The sequence below is a fragment of the Nothoprocta perdicaria genome, unplaced genomic scaffold (assembly GCF_003342845.1).
Source record: "Nothoprocta perdicaria isolate Ctin4 unplaced genomic scaffold, notPer1 scaffold_59, whole genome shotgun sequence".
Taxonomy (NCBI): domain Eukaryota; kingdom Metazoa; phylum Chordata; class Aves; order Tinamiformes; family Tinamidae; genus Nothoprocta; species Nothoprocta perdicaria.
Window position 1 is genome coordinate 2,382,371 of NW_020455854.1, and position 19,626 is coordinate 2,401,996.

The window sequence follows — 19,626 nt, forward strand, 5'->3', positions numbered from 1 at the left end:
GTCAAAGGGTAGCTATTCAATATGTATCCATACAAATCAAAAAATATAAAATAATCAGATTATATATATCCATATGCTGTCATATGATACAAAAATATGAGTGATTATATGCTGATGTGTTTTTAAAGGAGATAAAAAGACAAAAAAGATATTAATGAAATATAGCAAACTTCATCAACAGAAACTTAGTTTCCCTTTAATTCTAAATTTCTGATTTCTAAACTAGAAATTTATTTTGGTTAGCCACAGCTGAGGTACATATGCACCACAGAACTAGTAAGAAAAATGAATTAGAGCTATTTTAGATAAGTTAATGACAATCATTTGCTTAGGAATACTGAATAAATACTAAAAATACTTCTGAATAATGTTTCAGTGTGATTTATATGCTTCATATATCTTAACTATGAGAATTTATTATAAGAATTATAATTCTATAATTTTAATTATAAGGTTTTTGCTTGTTAAAATATACCAACACTTTTTAAACATAAACATGACAAAAGGAGCATAAAGAAAAAAAAAAGATGCAGATTAGTAGATTTGATTTAACTCTAAGTTGTAGATAGAAACAATGAACWATCTAAACGATGACGACTTTTTTTACCTGCCAATAATTGTATGAGTATTTAAGTACATGAAAACCTGTATTTTGGTTTACTAAGACGATTATTCATAATAAATGTGAAGAAGCATGGGATACTGTTTATGGTGTGACTACAGGAAAAGACAATGTGCTGATGAGGATGGGTCATAATCTGAGCCTGTATTTTAAGTCATAWGCTTTGTTCATAGAAGTGACCAGCAGTGCTTAGTATCCCTTTTCTAGCTAGTATATTCTTTCCGTGCTGTGTACTAGGCTTCCTATTTCTCATGCAAGTTTACATCATTTTGTCAGGCTGAATACAGATTAAAAGGTATCATTTTTTTCTTGTATTCACTGACTTATACTCTATGTGCTATAATTAATTTGAGACCATGGGGACAGGACGCCCCGTGAGGATTAAGCTTTTACTTTCTTACATGGCATCTAAATGTACTTTATCTACAGAACACCCCAGTGCTCCTGTCTATTCACTTTTTCCCTCTTCCATTTTTGTTACTGCTTATGGGGATAAAGAGTTATAATGTGCACGTTTAATAGTACTAAACACTTGTTGTTTAGTTGATGGACATTTGGGAGAAAGCCCAGACTAATTAACACCAATTTCTACTCCATTGCCAGTTTTTAATGGATCTTAGGACTCGATCCTCTCGGAACTAAAGCTGTATTGAAAGCATGTTGAAAATAGAAAATCAAGTTGGATATGGCCACCTTGAGAAGCCATCTGTTACAAGTACAATGCTTGTTTCTTGTAAGGAACAAGCGATAAATGCAATATAAACAGCGACCTTGAAGCGTAACTCCGTAAATGCCCTTGGAGCTCTTCCCAGTTGCGTATCTGCACCTCTCATTCCACGCTTACCTTGTCTTTCCTTACAAAGGGAATATGTAGTGAAAAATGGGAGTTTCCAATAGCGGGTACTGCTATGTATGTTTAAGAGCTGTGCTCAAAACAAATGCAATTTTAATAACAAATRGGCCAAAAAAGTTGTTCTGATTCTATACAAATACTTAATACAATAGCTAAAAGGTGTGAGAAGGGGAGAGAAAGAGTGTAGGACAATTAGGATGGGATTTATCGCTGTCTTCTCYGTAGCTCAAAGACTGTCCTACCTAGCTGTGGTTTAGTGTTCCTGTCATCACTGCAGCACTTGGCTGGGCAGAGAGCACAAGTGCCGGGTATCGTTGTCGGCGTCTGAATGTTAAACAAGAATCCTCATTAAAGCTGCTCCGATGCCCTTTGCGTTCAGTGCTGCCAGGAGCGCCGGGGGACTCGGAGCTTAAGCAGCCTGTCACAGCAGACTGATGCAAATCCTTTGATTTTAGTATTTTTTATAATAAGGAAATAGCATGTAAGGTTTGCTTGATATTATTTGGAGTTTTTCTTTGTTTTTTTTTCCATGTGTTTTCCATTCTCCTAAAGTATTTGACGTGGGTATCTTACAGTTCTGTTTTTTTTTTGGTTTTCATGTACTGTCTATTCCTACGTGTTATTTCCTTTCAAAGGAAATACGAGAAATGTATTCTGTTTATAAATGATGTAACGATTGCTTTCTTCTTAAATTAAGGTGTCAAATACAATTAGCCCGTTGGGCAATTTACCTGGGGAGTTGGTGGAATTGTATGGAATTTGGATATTCACCAAATACCATAAATATCTTTCAGGATGGTTGATGTGTATTTGACCTTGCTTCAGGGAAGCAAGATGGTCTGGAAGATGTCTAGACACATCTGAGATTTGGTTATTTTATATTCAAAACGAAATTATTTCATATTCAAAACTAAATGCTTTATTTCTGTATTCCGATATTTAAATTCTGGTTTCTTCAGGAAAAATAACCTTTTCTGCCAAGATACTGCAAGGAATAAATGTATTTTATATGTCCTGATCCTTAAGTTTTATAATGTGAAATTGCACGGAAATGATCCGAATAGGAATCATTTTGTGTTTTGGCCATATTTTGATATTTCTGGTGCTCAAGTTTTTTTTCCCATTTTTATTTACCTGAAGACGTGAAGGGGAGAAAGAAGACTAACCAATCAGCATATGGTTATGTGAAACGCAGTGGATATTCCAGCTGGTAAAAATACATTTAAAATGTGTTATTTGTCATCAAGGTGCATGATATGTGACTAGCCTTTTAATAGCTTTCAAAAATGTGCTTCACATAATTTGAAAAAAGGTTTCTTATCAATATGTCTTGCAATTAATTTAATCTTGTTTCTGTTGTTTCCACAGTATTTTTCAATTCAGTGAACGTCATTACATTTGCAAGTGCATTAAATGAGAGTCTGGATAGAAGAAGAGAGATGATTATCAGTTAATTTAATTATGTTTCTACGTTTGCCCATTTAATGATATGTCTGCCATTGTTGTTGCAAGGCTTTCCTGCAGTGACACTGTGGAGAAATGAGTTCCAATTCAGTGTCAGGTTTGTGTTATCTGATAACTCCTGATAACTAGTGGAGGGGCATGTTCAGTAATTGATGAGTCTAATCAGACATCACTTTTAAGTCAAATCACTAGAGTAGGGAAGAGCTTTACTACACCTTTGTACTATTTATACACTTTGCRTATGTGGAGACTTCCTTGCTCAGCTTAACATCATTAATTTAATTAAGAAATAGAAGTGTGCATTTCTCTTGTAACTGAGGAAGSGAGCAAGCACATCGTCGCACAATTTTGTTTCAACGAGCAAAATAGTTTAGCTGAGTAATTTTTTTTTTTAATATTTTTAAGGAAAAAGGGAAACTGGAGAAAGAACAAAGTAAACTAAAAACCAAACCCCAAATCAACTGTACCAAGTTCCTCATATAAAATGTTTGCTAAAATGTTTGCTTTTATTAAGAAAGTTCATTTTAGGAGATGCTATTGTCTGAAATTCTAATACTCTTCTGCCATGTCTGTCTACATTATTGCTTTTTGCAGGGGATGGCCATTTTTCTTTACCAGTCTGCTATTTTTTCTTAATGTTTTGGTCCTTTGTTTGAAATCTGAAGATCGATGGCATTTRCTCTGGCAGCCTGCCAGGCTTCTGAAAATCCCAGGGATGTCGCTACTACAAATCTTGAAAGCAATTTTGTATTTCATGTGCAGAACTCACGTTATAASTGTGTAACAACTGCACAGTTATTAAAGGCAGTCTATACTGTCAATTTTTAGGTATGTAGAGATATGCGGTATTACTGTGAGAGTTATATTTAGTTTTAATATAAGAGGAGACAAAATTTTTGGTTAGTGTTAATGCTTGCCTGGTAAATAATGCATATACACTGTGCGTTTTGTTTCATTGCTGCTTTTCCTGAAATTGCTTGGCCTTGGCCAAGAGTCTTAGAAGAAGACTCTTATGGCACATTGGAGAGGGTCAGTCTGATGGTCTGATTTCCAACTTCCCAAAGTCTGATGATACCGGGAGATTATGGACTGTTTTYTAACAGAATGGATAAATTAGGGTTTTGGAAGATAAACACTATGTTTTTAATTAAAATTAATTAAAATGTTAATTAAAACAAATCACAAGCAAATGTCAGCCTTTTTTTAACAACAGCAACAAAAACTTGCATTCTTTTGCACGTACTTTTAGTCCTTCAGTGTGAGTTGTGCATTTTGCATTTAGACAATGACCAGAGCTTGATGAGCTGCTTAATTAGAGGCTGCCGTAGTCGTGGGAAAGCCTGTGATGCTGAGAGGTCTTCCAGGGTGCAAACCCACCACAGATGGGATTTAGTGCCTGGAGTGGCCAATGCACAAAGCGGCAGCAGGGCGTTTTCTCCAAGATGAGTTGCTGTTTCTTTTAATGTAGACAAATACTGTAATATGGGATCCACTAGTACCTTGTAAGTAACAAGTCAGGAAATAGGCTTAACTTTTCACTGCGCACACGCATGTAAAATATTAGATAAAGGCTTAAAAATATTGCTACATTTCTCCCAATATAAAAATATTACTGCACTTTTAATACTTCTGTTGCAGGTTTGTAAAAAATACGACAGATTTGGTGATACGCGTTGGAAACAGAGTTGTGTGGGCTCCAAGTATGGGGTCAGTCTGAGTAGACTCCAGAAATATCGGAGCTTAATTTATTAAATTGCCATTCCAGAAAACAATCATATTCTCATAGTTATAGYATTAGTGCTGATGGGTGACATGATGCCCGAGGGGGTTGTAACTGCACTGTAGATCTTGTCAGCTGCAGAGCACTGCTTGCAATATCGCTCTGAGCAGCGGGAGTTAGAGCTTCCTTTTTAATTCTTTCCTATTTAGGAGCAGTCTAATAGCCTCTACTACCATGAACTGAGGAATTCCATATCCTGCATGGGATGCTCACTTTTCTTAACACCAAATACATGTTGGTTTCTTGGTTTGTTTACCCTTCACCCTGTGAAGTCCTTGTTGGCCAAGAGGACCGACGTGCAGTCAGTGCCGATCCTGCAGACAGAGCTCAGGGAAACACCAATGTCTGTTGGATCTGATGGAATATGTGAATATTAAAAATACTGTCATTACAGCATGGTTTGAGAAGAAGAGGAGTTGAAGTTAAATAGATTCTCTGGGTTTTTTTTGTAGCTGTTTTTTGTCCTTTGCTATCCATTTTGTGTTTGGAGACTCAGCTCATATTTGTTTTGAGTTCTGGCTGATGAGTTTTGTAAATTTTGATACTGTTAAGCAGTTAATATTTTTTCTAAATAAGTAAAATGTTTGGCTTCATTTGCAAATGAGCATCTCTGTAGATGTGTGCTGCCTGGTGTCTCCGAGGGCAGTGCCTTGAGCAGGAGCCTTGGGAAGTTCCTGATGTTGGACTTCATATTGGCAAAGTCATCACCAGGAGACTGCAGGGCAGGGACCCATCGGGCCTTTTGTCCAAACACAGAAATAAAGCAAGTGTTAATTAACTAAGTCTGATTATAATAAAGAGTGTCTGATTACAGGGGTCTGTAACAGATGTTAAGGGGAGTAAAAGAGATGAGGTTCTAACTAGGGAAATTAAATGGACCTAATCAATAGATCAATGAAAATCTGATATATTGGAGAGAAAAAATCTCTCCTTACACTACCTTTTAGTCTAAATAATAAATTACTAGAGATTTTCTGCTAACTATTCTGTCTTTTTTGTTTGTTTTAAATTAGTCTTAACTTAGTAATTGACTATGAGTCTCCTGGTGGCATTTCCATTTCAGTGAATGATTTCTGCTCCCCTATTTCTCAATTTGCTTTTATATTTTTTCCCCCAAATTTGTATTTTTAAAGTGACTGAAATCAAAACGTGAAATCCCTTAGTATTCTCCATTTGAATGAATACTGTGTCTTTCTGGCAGAAAGATCAGACTGCATTTGAATCTCTCCTTGTCTAAGCTGCTGTGTTTGACATCTCATTATTTGACTCAGCTGTTTCAGTTTCACCTTCACCCAGCTAATTAAGTAACTCATTGAATGTATTATTCAGGATTTGATTCTCCTATCTAAGTTGGTGAGCGGTGGAATTTAAAAAAAGAAAAAAAAATCCTCTTGATGGGATTAGTTGAGAGGATTGTTGTTCTGACAYGGTGGACTAAAATGAGAGTCAACTAATGGAGCTGGCAGTGTATGAATCACATTCTGTCTTTTTAGCAAGTGTTTGGCTGCGGGTGAAAATATGGGGATTTGAGTTGCTTTAAACTGCTTGTTCCTGCACTGACCAAGTAGCCACCCTTTAASTGATGCAGGACACAGGTAGCGTGAGCGAGGCTCTTTGGTTGTGTTTAGAGGTTTTGTTTCCCTTTTCGGCTGCGGTCCTGTAGGGTGTTCTGTCATCGTGTGTGAAATGTAGATGCAGGCTTCAGCTATTTATGGTACTTGGGTTTGTTCATCTCTTGGCTGGGTTTCCACCATGTGCTGCTTTCAGCACTGCTGGCTATTTTGGCCGGATTGGAAGTGCGGACAGGAGTGCTCTGTAAATGAGCAAAGCCCAGCTTTGGTTGTCCGAATTGTTTGTGTTATTCTGATTTTTTTTGACTGCATTTTTTAAAAACTAAGCCTTCAGTTTAAAGGGAGGGGCCGTTACAAGTAAATTCATTTTTATACATTGGAACATTTTTATTATTAAACCTTCTGAAATGAGCGTGGCTAAACAATCTTCCTATCCACTTCATGACTACATATTTTTATGTGCATTAGTTAAAAAAAGAGCTTTTAAAACTTTTTTTTTTAAATAAATGCAAATTAAAACAAAATTAAAAATATCTCCAGAGAAATCTAGCCTAAAAGTCTGGTACAGACTCCTGAAATGGAAGACTGAATATACACACTAAACTGAGATAGAAAATATCCCATCGTTTTTCTTGGTTAGCTGTGTGTATAACTTGTGAGTTCTGAAGCAAGATTAGTTTGTCTGTTACCTTAATCTCCTTTGGCCCTGAGCAGATGTTCCTGTGTATCTTGGGTGCCAGGGGAAAGATAGCTCCTGATAAGGAGAAGTGGGAAGCCCTTGCATAGACTGGGACCTCTTTGCCCTGCTTTAGCGGACAACTTTGTCCAGAAGGCTCTCTGGAAAGAAAAAATAAATAATTGCCATGGCACATCTTTAAATTAGAATTCCGAGAGACCTTTTTATACTTATCCTTGTGCTAATGAGAAGATGTGTAAATATTTTATTCAGCTACTAAAAGATTGAGAACATTGACCTTAATGAGACATGACGTGGAAAAATTCTAGACTATCAGACTTCAAATTATTTGAAATGGTGGAAAAATGTAACTGTCTTATAGAAATAAGCCTTAAGAATCATACTTCCATGAGCAAATAGCAATAGTTTTATTTTGTATTTATTTGGAATCTGTGCTTTGTAGTTGCTGTCCTGGAGAAATGCCAATTATTACTGACAAGGTTGTATTTTTTTCTGTTTTTCTAACAAAAAATAAGTTAATTGTTATAGAAACATAGCTCAGTATTTAGATAAATTAACCTACACAAGATGAGCTAGACTTTCAGGTGATTTTACACCTGTATTATTTTAGAGCATTTTTTTTTTTTACACCTCCATATTGTAAAATAACCTGCTGACTTTTACTCTGCTTTTATGTAGACATTCTTTTCTGAAATTGATTTTGGTTTGGAGGGGAAGCACACCCACCAAACAAACAAAAACCAGCCACTTATTTCACTATTTAAAGCAACTAGTTATGTTTATCAGGGAAGCAAAAAGAGTCAGCTCGTCAAATGATTGTTAGCCCTGCTGTGAAATTAAAGCCRTGGCTTCTATTTGTTTCGTAGCTGCCTTAACATTTTTGTCATAATATGGCTGTGTGCCTGTATTTGTGTTTCAGATAGTTTAAATATCATGGCAGTAGGTTTTAGATTATCTTCCACTTAATGTAAAATATAAATGAATTTATCTCTGTTAAATGCTCTTCCCCCATATGATTGAGCTGGCCTCCTCCAAGCAAAGTGTTTTCACAGCTTCTTTGCTAAGGACGACTTCTTATTTATATTCTTTTGATATCAAAGTATGTTTAAAGAGGTGCAGTGGGCCCAGCTTTCACCTCATCTGCTGCATATCCAGGTCTGTCGTCATTCGCAGGATTTCTGAACAGCAGTGCACGTTAATGCCCAATTTTGACTAGTGTTGCCTCTATTCTTCCAGGACTCTTAGAGATTTCACAGAATTTGTTTTTGAAGGGGTGAGACTTCAATTTCTAGCTTGATTTTCTGTTCTTATCATAAAATGATTTGTTCATAGGGTAAATATTCATGCCTTTGAGCACAAATTATATTTATATTAATGAAGCAGTTATGTCGTTTGATTTTAAGTGCCATTAATTTAAGGGAACTGCACTTCTCATGAAAAATCAGTAACAGCTGTTGGTTTTGCTCTAAAACACAAATATAGAAATGAAAAAAATAAGACTGAAGTTTTGATTCAATAACTTAAAAAAAAATTTACTGCCAGGATACATTTGCTATGCCTTGCCATAGTCGTATATTCCCAAGTTCAAACACCGTGGTGTTTCTTATTCAATGTACATTTTAATGTGTGAGCCCTCGACCTGCTTCCTTGTGTGTCTAAGGTCTGGATGCAAATTTCTTATTGCTGGAACTTCACCTCATTTCAGTCCCTGCAAGGGACTGAATTCTCAAACATTCAGTGCTGATTTGTACATTGACCTTTGAAAAAATGAGCCAAACAAGTACAGAAAAATTTAGAGGTCAAGTACGAAGTTTGTCTTGCTGCAGCATCCTTAGATTTGTTGAAAACGTCCATACTAAGAAATCATTCTGTTTGAAAATAAGGTTGCCTCTTGTCCCCTCGCCGGGTGTTTCTGAGCAGAGCCTGGCTCTGTCCTCCTGTCCTCTTTGCACTGTCCCTTCAGGTGTTCATGCACAGTGACAACAAGCTCTTCTCAAGGGCAGCTGGTTCCGGCTGCTTCAGTCTCTCCATGTTTGAGAGATGTTCTCATCCTTTAATCATCTGTCCAGACTTGCTCCAGTAGCACCACGTCTCTCAAGTTATTTCCACTGTGCTACGCAGGTGGACCTTCTGGGCCTGTGCCTTTTCAAAATCTGAAATTTCAAAAAATTCAAAAGAAGTGTGGCAGTCCTTCAGGTCAGACTGACAAAGGGCTGAAAACAGGCCTTTACACGCTCTAGGTGTGCCYGCTTGAGCGGGAAGGTTGGACTAGATGATCTCTAGAGGTCCCTTCCAACCTTGAAGATTCTGTGGAAGTGATTTGAGAGTAAAATAAAACAACATAAGTAGAGTTGCAAACTGAACTGGCAAGCAAGAAGATATGAGTGTCCACAGTAACCACTGTTGATCGTTTTTTTGTGCAGTGTTTGCAAACAGGAATTGCCATCTTTTTTGTTATCCAAAGCAGAAGGGAAGATAAGGATACTTAAGCTTCTTTCTTTTGCAATAGGTTTTAAGCATTGATGCATTCATAAGTCTGGTTTAAACTATGAAAAATGTTTTATGAACTTTTTCATGGGGTCTCCCACATGAAGCACTGATTAACCCTCCAGTGAAGAGCTCTCTCATGTATTTTTCCAGTAGAGTTTCCTCTGTGTTTTTCAAGTTTTTAAAAAGTAGCAGACAGTTGCTGATAAAATAGTTGCAATGAGTAACAATTGAGAATGCTGCTATTTTTGCTTCCGGAGATACCAGATGGGAATTAGGCAAACTGTAGTTAAGTGAAGCCTTCAAAAGAGGTGCATGTTTGGGTAACTAATTTTGCAATGTGTGTCCCACCCGTTGCGCCAGCTCCTGGGGATCTGAGGACAAGAGAACAAGGTCACATATGACTTGTCTCTTTGACTTGTCTTCTAAAGTCTTTGTTAATTTTGAGATGGGTTGGCTTGCCCTTTTGAGCCTGTAGATGTGAATTATGCTTAAATGTTAGAATTTTGAAATGGCTAATGTAGATACTTGGTGGAATCTTGGTGCTCATCAGGCCTTTGGTAGAAAGTTTCTACTGGATTGCTTTTCTGAGGCTAATTTTGTTCACTCGAACGTTGGTTGTACTGTATAGTGGTCCCGTATGGCAAAATGGATTTTTCCACCCTGACATAGTGAACAAAAGTATTCCTAATCAGAAACTATGTAGTATAATAAATATTTTCTTTAGATTTTTGTCGTGCAGTTTGATAGACYCTATATCTCTGGCTTCATCATTAATAATTAGGCTCAATAAGAGCAATTACAGTGCAAATGTGTTGATAATTTTCAGTATTTGTATTGTAAAACTGGCTACACTTTTAGATGTGTTATTTCAAACAAATTCAGTGATGAAATTGCATTTTTTAATTAGTTTAAGCAGTCAAATTCACAATCAGCACAAAAGCAATTATTTTATCATTAGTGAAATKAAACAAAGCTTAGATTATTGGGGATTTATCCTTTTGGATTTTTAAAGTATATTTTAAAATATAATGGAGGTTATGACTACAGTGCCACAACATCTTTAAAATTCTGAAGAGGAGTCACTGTCTTTTATTAGAAATCTGTCATTATTAGTCATTCTGTCACTTTTTCCATTCTACATAATAGTATTTTGCTTATTGTTTTAGAAAAAGTATATAAACTCATTTTCWTCATGTTAGGGTTCTTGTCGTCTTGTCTTTACGTGGTGAAAACATAGAGCAAATGAAACCTAACATTAAAATTAACATCAAAATACTGGACTCTGTACAGATGGAGTGTCACTGGTCCATACTAGTCACATTGCCTTAGACATTTTCTATAGTTGTGCTTAATTCTGATCTATTCCCTGATACTCCCTGTGTTGCTATGGGAAGAAAAACAGCTGGATTCTGACATTTTTTTTAGACATYAGCAGTAGGATGTTATAAATTTACACCTTGGAAGTCTTTTCTTTTCTGATAGTAAATATAGATTGCAGATAACTAACTCAGAAGTACACTGTAGCTTTCCAGAGACTGTAAAGATGCAATTTAGGAGGAGATTTGAATTGCTCTTAGCTTTCATAAAGTGTGGAATACAGTTTAAGTGAGACGAGATGTGTCAAGAAATAAATGCTTGGAAATGCAGAGAAGTTTTGTTGTACGCTCGGAAATTTTAGGGGCGGGGTTGCTGTTGATGTTATTGAATTCCCTGTTAAAATGTCAATCTGTTTAGTATTTGGTTAATGTACCAAAAATACATATTTTTTTTTACTCTTGGTAGTGGAATTTAAACCTTAGGCTTATTCTAACAGATGTCTGAAACCTAAATTAAGTAAGAGGCAATATTTGGATGAAGTACCCTTCATTCATGTTGATTTCTTGCCTGTTCTGTATCCTTTCACTGAAGAATCACTTTAGATTAACAGAAAGAGTTCAGTAACACCTCCCTTCTTGCTTGAAAATAGTGACAATACAATTTGCTTTGGAACTTTAGTTGTCTTGTACAGTTGAATGCAGCASCTAAACTTGTTCGTAGCTTGAAAAGCCAAAGAAAATGCAAATTTTATRAATGTGCAGCTGTTAGGACAGCTTGTTCGGAATATGGTATCTTTGTATAAATAAAAGTTGAAGCTGGTCAATTGGCAGGAAACCAACTAAAACACTTTATCTGATGTTAGTATTAATACTTAGGTTTACCTATTTAAGGATAATTTGTGGGATATGACAGAAAATGGTTTCTACYTATTTGTCTTAAAATTGTAATTCATTTCTTTGAATAGAGATAAATATTCCATCTAATAGTGTTCCTACTAGTAAGATTCTTCCCAAACCAATTATATATAGGGTTTCATTTATTTATTTTCCTCAGTAGAAGATCCCCACTTCAATGGTAACAGGTAGAGTTCAGTCAGTCTCTAGTCTTTATCACTTATGTGCTTCTGTGTAGTTAGTGTTCATCTTTATAYGAACAACAAAATAGGAATCAAATTTTACCTGTCAGTCTATATTTTATATGCATGTCTTAAATTATTTTGGGGTCAGTAGGAGTTGCTTTAAGTAAGATTCCATGCAGAGGTTTTTTTTTTTTTTTTCTTTCTAAGTGTTAGAATTTGTATCCATTTAAAAAAAAAACAAACATTTTTGGAATATTAGGATCACATATTTTAAATGCTAAAATGTTTTGCCAAAAAGTAATTTAAAAAATTTACCATAGAGCATAAAAATGTATTAACTGGCTTTACACAGAAAGAGAGGAAAATATATCTTTCTGCTATAATGTAATTCTAACTGATTCTAACAACTCCTGAATTCCACAGGAGGTTCTGGAGTTATATTTTCAAGGGGATGGGGAAAAAAAAAGTCACCATGGAAATGCTGTTAATTCAAGAATAGCACGGTTTGCACTCCGTCAGAAATGAGTTCTGATGTAGTCAGATCATCAGCCTTTGAAACTGATGCATTTGCTCAGTTGTGTTTTGTTTTAAATTGTGCAACTCTGCGTCCTGCTCTGTAATCGTTCTCGAGTGACTTCATCAAACTGGAGATAAAACTTAAAAAAAGGTACAGAGCTAAGCAATAACCGTATCATTCCAAATTCATTACCAGGAATCACATAGTTGGAGGTTCCATTGAAAAGATGGACGGTTCTCTCCAGGAGATGTCTAGAGATTTATTTATGCTTTTGCTGTAGCACTTAGTGTAACGTCATAAAGGTACGTGAGGGAATAAAGTTTCTATGTATTAAATTATACCCAAACTAAAACGTGGGAATTATGTATTTTTCCCCACTTGATATTTCAGGCTGAAGATGGTTTGAGGTGGAATTGTGTTGTTCTTGGGAGTAAATGTGGCAACATTCAACCTTAAATCTAGAGGGGAAATGCAGAAGAGTTTCAAATATGACCTATAGATCAAAATGATAATTTATGTAGGCAAGTCTCATACAATCCAGTCCCTAACAGTTGGCCAGCAACCAGGTATRTACTTGTTCCCTTAAATTGTGTTTAGTTAATGGAAAAAGTCAAATTTGAGTTGAAAAAAAAGGAATGCTCTGGTGTCTTGATAGCCCCGGAGAATTGTGTATGATCAAAAAGCTACAAGGAGAAGAAAGAAGAGAGCGAGTTCCACTCTGACAGCTGGACAGTGGGTGGCTGTGTGGGAGAGASACACACGAGTTGCTCCAGCTCTGAATTAAAATTATGGCAGTATTTTTACAACCACTATTTTAATATAAAATTTGCCACTTCAGTATACCAAGAGTCTTCAACACTCTCTTCTTCAACACTGTCTGTTTTTAGCTCAAGGCTAGAGTAAATCCCCCCCGAGTTTTAGAAACTTGACTTGAAAGTCCTGATTGTATGGATTTCCTTTCTGTCTCYGCATGAACAGCCCTGAGAAAAATAATAGGAAAAGATTCAGATGATCAAGTCTTCCCCTGATCTGTGCTTGTGTCCAGCAAGCTCTAAGCTAGTGTCAGTCCAGAAATATTAGTAAATAGAGATTAAGATGTTGCTTTTATCATTAGGACTCTTTTCTTACTCATTTCACATTTCAGCTGTTGAAGTCATTAGAGCCTGGAATTGGATTCTGAGCTCCATCTCCTGGGGCTAGTGCCTGAGTCCTGCAGGTGTAGGGGATAAACTTGTTAGAGGCTTGAAGGTCACAAAATAAGCTTTCATATTTCATTTCCTCATCCGAAAATATTAATTCTCTCAACTAATATGGAGTTCACATGCAAAAATTGGAAAGTACAACAAAAGTATAACAGATAATGGATAAGGAAGAAGTTTAAGTATTTTTCTAAGTCATGGTTTTGTGTTTTTAAGCRKWMCYTWAARKYYYCMRRAAAAAATCACCGAAGTAGAATTTGTGTAGTAATTTCATCTTGTATATATATTTTATTATTTTATATTCAGTCTGATTTCCTTATTTTTTGTATCTGTTATATCTACAATTACTAACGATAAAGAATACTTATGAAGTTGTCAAACCGTGCTATGAAGTAAAAACCTAAATTGTATTTGCACTTGTTGGGGTGCCTTAGAGTTTTATGTGTAAAATACACGACCAACCTGATCAGTGCAGTAGGGATATTTTGTAACAGGGAATTGAACAGGATTTTGCAAGGTTATTTGCTTCCACCTGCTGATCATTTTTGATATTACAGTCTTCCTATGATTACATTCTAGAGCTTTGCTTCTGTTCTGTACTGTTTGTGCAAGGCTGATTGAAAATTGACGGTGGTAAATGGGTTTCCCAGGTTATTTGGCTTAAAATTCTCAACTATATGAATGATCAAAATGAGCAAAACTGGGGAGGGAGCCCTTCTCGTGTGTGAGAAAGGTRTCGTGTTTGACGTTCTCTACTGTGCTCTTTCAGTAAGTTTTGTTGTCTAGTTATGTCAATCAYAACTTGTCTATAAACCCACACTGAAAAAATAGGCTGTTTTATCTTGACGTTCGTTCTTCCTACCTGGAAATATGCCACCAGTCAACACAGCCATAAATTTGGTATCAGTTGGCCACTAACAGACCTAATTTTCACAAATTTCAGAYGGAACGTGTTCAGTCTGCCTTTCAGAACTGTATGCCTGCAAAGACTAAGGTCCGCGTGGTTTCACCATCTCGGCGAACGCCGTTACAGAGTCRGTGTCATGACACTTCGTTCCCATCTTAAAAACTGTCCTTGTCAGGTGTTGCTCCTGATGGGCTGCAGGAAAAAGGGTCCAGATGTAGACTAGGCAAGTATAAATTCATGGCTTGGTACCARTGCAGAAAAATACTCTTGCTTATTTCTTGGGCAAGGTGGGCCATAGTTTCCTTAACACGTTAAGCCTGAATTAGTGGATACTGCTGCCRAAGTCGAACATCTCACCTTACTGATTTCCACACAGCACCTTATCCTGCATCTATTATGCATCTATTTGTGCATTTGCATTGTGAAGAGATCGGGGAACTGCTCTGCATTTGAAGTCCTCACTGGAAGGAAAAATGCTGGGGAGTTGTAACCTGGATCAGTGCTGTAATTCAGTTTATAACCTGTGCACCTGGTATCAGCTCAAAAGAAGATGACTTGTATCTGGATTTGGCCTTCTTTCAATGCAAATTTTTGCAAAACTTTTTTTTTTTTTGAGTTATAATAGTGAAGGCAATGTATCAGTAGAAATGATTTCAACTGCATCAAAAACATGTTTAAATTCCAGTTCTTTTCAACTGCAAGTTTTTGCTTCCAAGCTTGTCCAATACAACCCTCTTGTTTTTCTTTTCTTTTTTCTTTTCTTTTTTTTTTTGTTTTTTTTCCCTTCCCCCTCCCCCTAGCTGCAACCTAGATGCACCTGTGGAGCTGGATTCTGTTGCCGTGTGTTTGGGGGCCTCTGAATATGCCCACTTGATTAGGAACAGCTGATGTTTTGTGTGGGGGGGGAGAACATGTTTTTTCTGCATCCCTCCTGATCTGGAGCAAGACACAGTTACCAGAAATATTCATTTTTCTTACAGTACTTATTCAAATTGAGTTAGTTTAATGCTTTCAGAATCACAGAATTCTAGGGTTACAATCCTTTGGGATTATTAATTTGTATAGAGAATTCCTGAGTTCTACTTCAGTCCACCTGAATTACTGTCCACTTTGAGATACACCTTGAGTTAGCTCTTACTAGATTATATGCATTTGTGGGGGCCTCACTCCTTGCGGGGAAGAGAATATTTTGAGAATATTTTAAAATTAACTACTTGAAAAATCATAAAAAGTAAAATCAACATTTGTGCAAAATTCCAGCTTCAGATTTCTACTCTTGTAGCTTCTCATCTGTCTTAGGTAGTTTTGAAGATAATCAGATACTACTCTCCAACTTTCAGAAATATTGCAGCTAGATATACATAATAATTGTAGAAAAGAAAAGTAGTAGTAAGATGCTTAATTTTAACTTCCAGGTGTAGTGTTTTTAGCTGCTAATTGCAGCAGGGAGTCTCAGCTGGACYGCCCTTAATTGCTTGCAGCTGGACTGATTTGTACTTAATTTGCACCCTCTCCCTTACTGGTCTTAGACAGTTGTGTTGCATAAGCTGAGCTGGGAGAAAGAGGGTGTCTGTTTTATCCAGGTAAAGTTATGTTTTTAATTCCCTTTGAATAATAAATATTTTTTATTGTGGGTTTTTAAGACTGCTTTCAGTGGGAAATTTTATTGGCCAAATAGCAAAATAAAACAGTCTAGAGACAATGGAAGGGATAAGGATACTGTGAGGTCTTCAGTAAGGTCTTGGTATCAAAAGTTATGGCTGGAGACTGGTAAGCGTTATTTTAATCTCCATTTAGTTAATTTAGATCAGTCTGTACAATATGGCCATCTTTGTCGCTTGGACATCGATAGCAGGTGAAAAGCACTGCAAAATGCAGCGTACAGTTACTCCACTGAGGCAGAGATCTTCTTAAACGCTGGCAGGAGGGGTTGCTCTTTACTCCTTTATTAAAGAGAAAATATATATATATATAAAAGCTCCAGAGGTTAGCCTGTAGGCAGAAACAATATTTCATTATCCACAAAATGGGAAGAGAGAGGTAGTAATATATGTTTAGCTGCCAGTGAGTCGCCCTTGAAAGGAAATATTTGTGTGTTATATTCTGCAAAACATGGTCTGATTCCCCTGGGACAAGTATTTTGAAAAAGAAGAGTRTTTGAGGTGTGGATTCATAAGTTATATAACCGCTTAGAATAACAAAGAAAAGTTGAAATCATTCTGTTTAGGAAGTGATAGAGAACTGGCTACTCCTGCTGAGGAGGAATATATTTTTTAACATACCTTTCTGTGAATGGAATTTTTTCTTCAGAAAACTTTTATTCCTYCTACTTGATTGAATGTTTTCTTTTTTGAAAGATGTTTTAAAAAAGAATGTCATCTTTATTTTATAAATCTTTGGTTTAAGTAAGAACTCTTTAACATTAAAATAATATATAGGATGAATGTGTTGAACATATTTGAACATATACATATGTAGGTAGTAGATGCTTGGTTATGCTTATGTATTGCAGTGAAATTCTTCAGATATATTCMGCATAGTGAGTAATCTTTAGGAATAAATATGGGCCACTTAATAAATATTCTAGGCTAGGCAATAAAATAAGTGAGTTTAGTGCCAGAAGTTTTAGCACTTGTTTATTGTTAAGCCCATGGTGATTCTTACATTAGAAAAAAAGAGTTAGCATTGCAAACAACCAAAGAGAAATAAAGAGATAAATTGATATTTTTTTCAGGATGCATATGTGGGACGGGGAGGGGAACATATACTTTATATACAGTAAATCATATTTTTGATTTTGAGCTATGCTGAAATAGGCTTGTTTCCCARTGCTTCAATCCTCTCTCTGATTTGTGCAACATGTGCTTCCAGTAAAGCTTAAGAAATCTCTACAGCCCTAATTTGGAGCCTAGCAGCTTTGAATACTGTACACAGAAGAAAAATAATGCAATAAAATGTAGTGTTTTGAGAAACTTGTCAGGCTTCGGTGCCCTTTTATAATCTGAGTTATTTCCACAAYCCTGGTGAATTTTGTGACGTGTTCTTCTGTCTTTGTCTTTTCAGGATACTAAAGCAGAGTGCAGTTCCTGTGTAGAAACTGAGGACAGAAAAGTAAGTGGCTCGTTTTAATGTAATATATGTGAGGCAACTCCAGAAAGAATTTTTGAAATCAAACCAYATGTTACTGTCTTTTGTTTCATCTGTTTGTTCCGGTATGTTCCTCAAAATTGGGAATAATGCATTGGAGATATGTGTATTAAGAATAAGTCCTAATCTTTTGAGTTTTCAGGAATGCGAAGAACGTATGGGAACGTATRAGTTATTTGTTGCTTTTGATTGCTCTTTGAACAGAAGTGTTTATCATGTTTATCTGTAGAACTTAAGCATGGACTACTGTAAGTCTTATCTTCACAGAAATATACTTTTTAATTTGATGTTTTTTCTATATTTGAAATTGAATATTATAAATCAAAAATGTAGCAGCAATAGAAGGTAGTTGATATCCCGTAAGTGAAAAGATTGACTGTAAATGCTGATATATGTATATATACAACAAGGTTCTTCTGGGGTGATCTTTACCAACCACTGAACTAGTAGTAAAAGGCTTGAAGSTTGCAAAGTTTCAGGTAATGTTTTGGTTTGGTTTTCTAGAAGTACAGTTCTCTACCAACAGCAATGATCAACTGTTTAATACTCCAAATTTCAAATACAAAAATGTCAGCATACGTGGAGAATCCTCATTCAAACTCTAATTGCACCTTCTTCACTTTTAAAAATTTATTTGGAAATTTTCAAAGAGCAGAAATATAATGAATAGTAGTTACATAATGTTTTGTGTTTTCTCTKCATTTGGTCCCAGCGCTGATGCTTGTATTGAGCTTAAATGGCAGACTTATTTTTTTATTCTGATTTAGATTCAGTGACCCATCCTGAAATCATGAATCATCATGATCTTATTTCATAACAATTTCAGATGTACTAAAAGCATGGACAAGGAGCTTAATACATTTCATGTAACCTGAACATTATAAGTTAGTATTTTGCTTCCTTCTATGTTAAACTTGAGACAAACTACTGCAATTAGGACATGCATCATTAGGAACTCGTAATTTGCATTTCCATAATGAAATATACTGCTAATGAAGCATATCATTAGCAGTTAATGAAAAATGTTGCTGGATAACAACAAAGTATAAATCTGCAAGGTGCCTTCCTATTCTTACAATCTTTCCTGAAGTTTCTTAATTTCTGATTTCTAAAGTAGCAATTTATGCAGCCATTGCTAAGTCTTTGCCCGAAGGCAAGCTCACATCTAGTAAGTATAATTATTATTTTGAAATCTATTATTCTGAGTGACAAAATACCATTTAATTAACCTAACTGCTCTATCACTGTGATCTCTCTCCTTCCCTTGTTACTTCTACTGACCTTTCTGTAAGATGCTACCTGTTTTTTTTGTGTAATGATAAAAGCTGTCAGGTCCGAGAATAACAGCTGACAAGTAATCAWCAGTCTCTTGTAAATGACCTGTATTAGTGCATTATTTTACAGTAATGAATTGTGTTTACTACTGCCCTAGGTGTATGTGTGACCGGTATCCTACCTAATGGTTGTTTTTGTTCACTACATTTTGGGTTTGTTCCMATGCCTTCATGCAGAACATAATATTTTCTACTCTTTGACTTGTGTGGTTGTGTTGAGAAGCTTTGGTTTAGAGAGGGAAAACAAAGCGTATTTCAAAGCAAAGAAGCCTGCTGAAAATATGAAGTGTGATCTATAAAACTGAAATGAGATCTGAAGCTAGTCTTATGTTTTTGAATTTAGTTCGTGATTTCTAAGCCTGTGATATCTTTCAGCACTAGGTTTCTCATGCAAGGGTAGCAGCATCGTATTTTTCTACCTTTGTTTTCCAGTGACTGTATGAGTATATTTGGGGCAAACTAAATGAATAAACATCCTGTTAAAAAGTATGTTGCCCATTTTCATAGAAGGGTGGAGCATTGGATTTCCCTGCAACTTTCTTTTCTATTTGAAATAGTCTCAGTCTACAGAAGAGAGAGATCACATGTAAAGCTATGTATTTTGAATTACTCTTGCACCAGAATCATGATTTTCAAAAGACTACCGCTAA

The 19,626-nt window shown here is 35.9% G+C and overlaps 1 protein-coding gene across 6 annotated transcripts in view; it reads left to right on the forward strand.

Moving 5' to 3' along the window:
• The window catches only part of RBFOX1 (RNA binding fox-1 homolog 1), a 691,795-nt gene that overhangs the window by 192,955 nt on the left and 479,214 nt on the right, over window positions 1-19,626 (forward strand). For 2 of the 6 annotated variants that reach the window (XM_026049093.1, XM_026049092.1), the window contains exon 1: window positions 17,580-17,606. Coding sequence is in view for 1 of the 6 variants with exons in the window: in XM_026049083.1 (XP_025904868.1) it covers window positions 17,559-17,606 (48 nt within the window). In the remaining 5 variants the exon portion in view is untranslated. Of the gene's footprint in view, window positions 1-17,558; window positions 17,607-19,626 lie in introns of those variants that run through there. The other 4 variants (XM_026049086.1, XM_026049087.1, XM_026049083.1 and 1 more) reach the window with 3 other exon arrangements.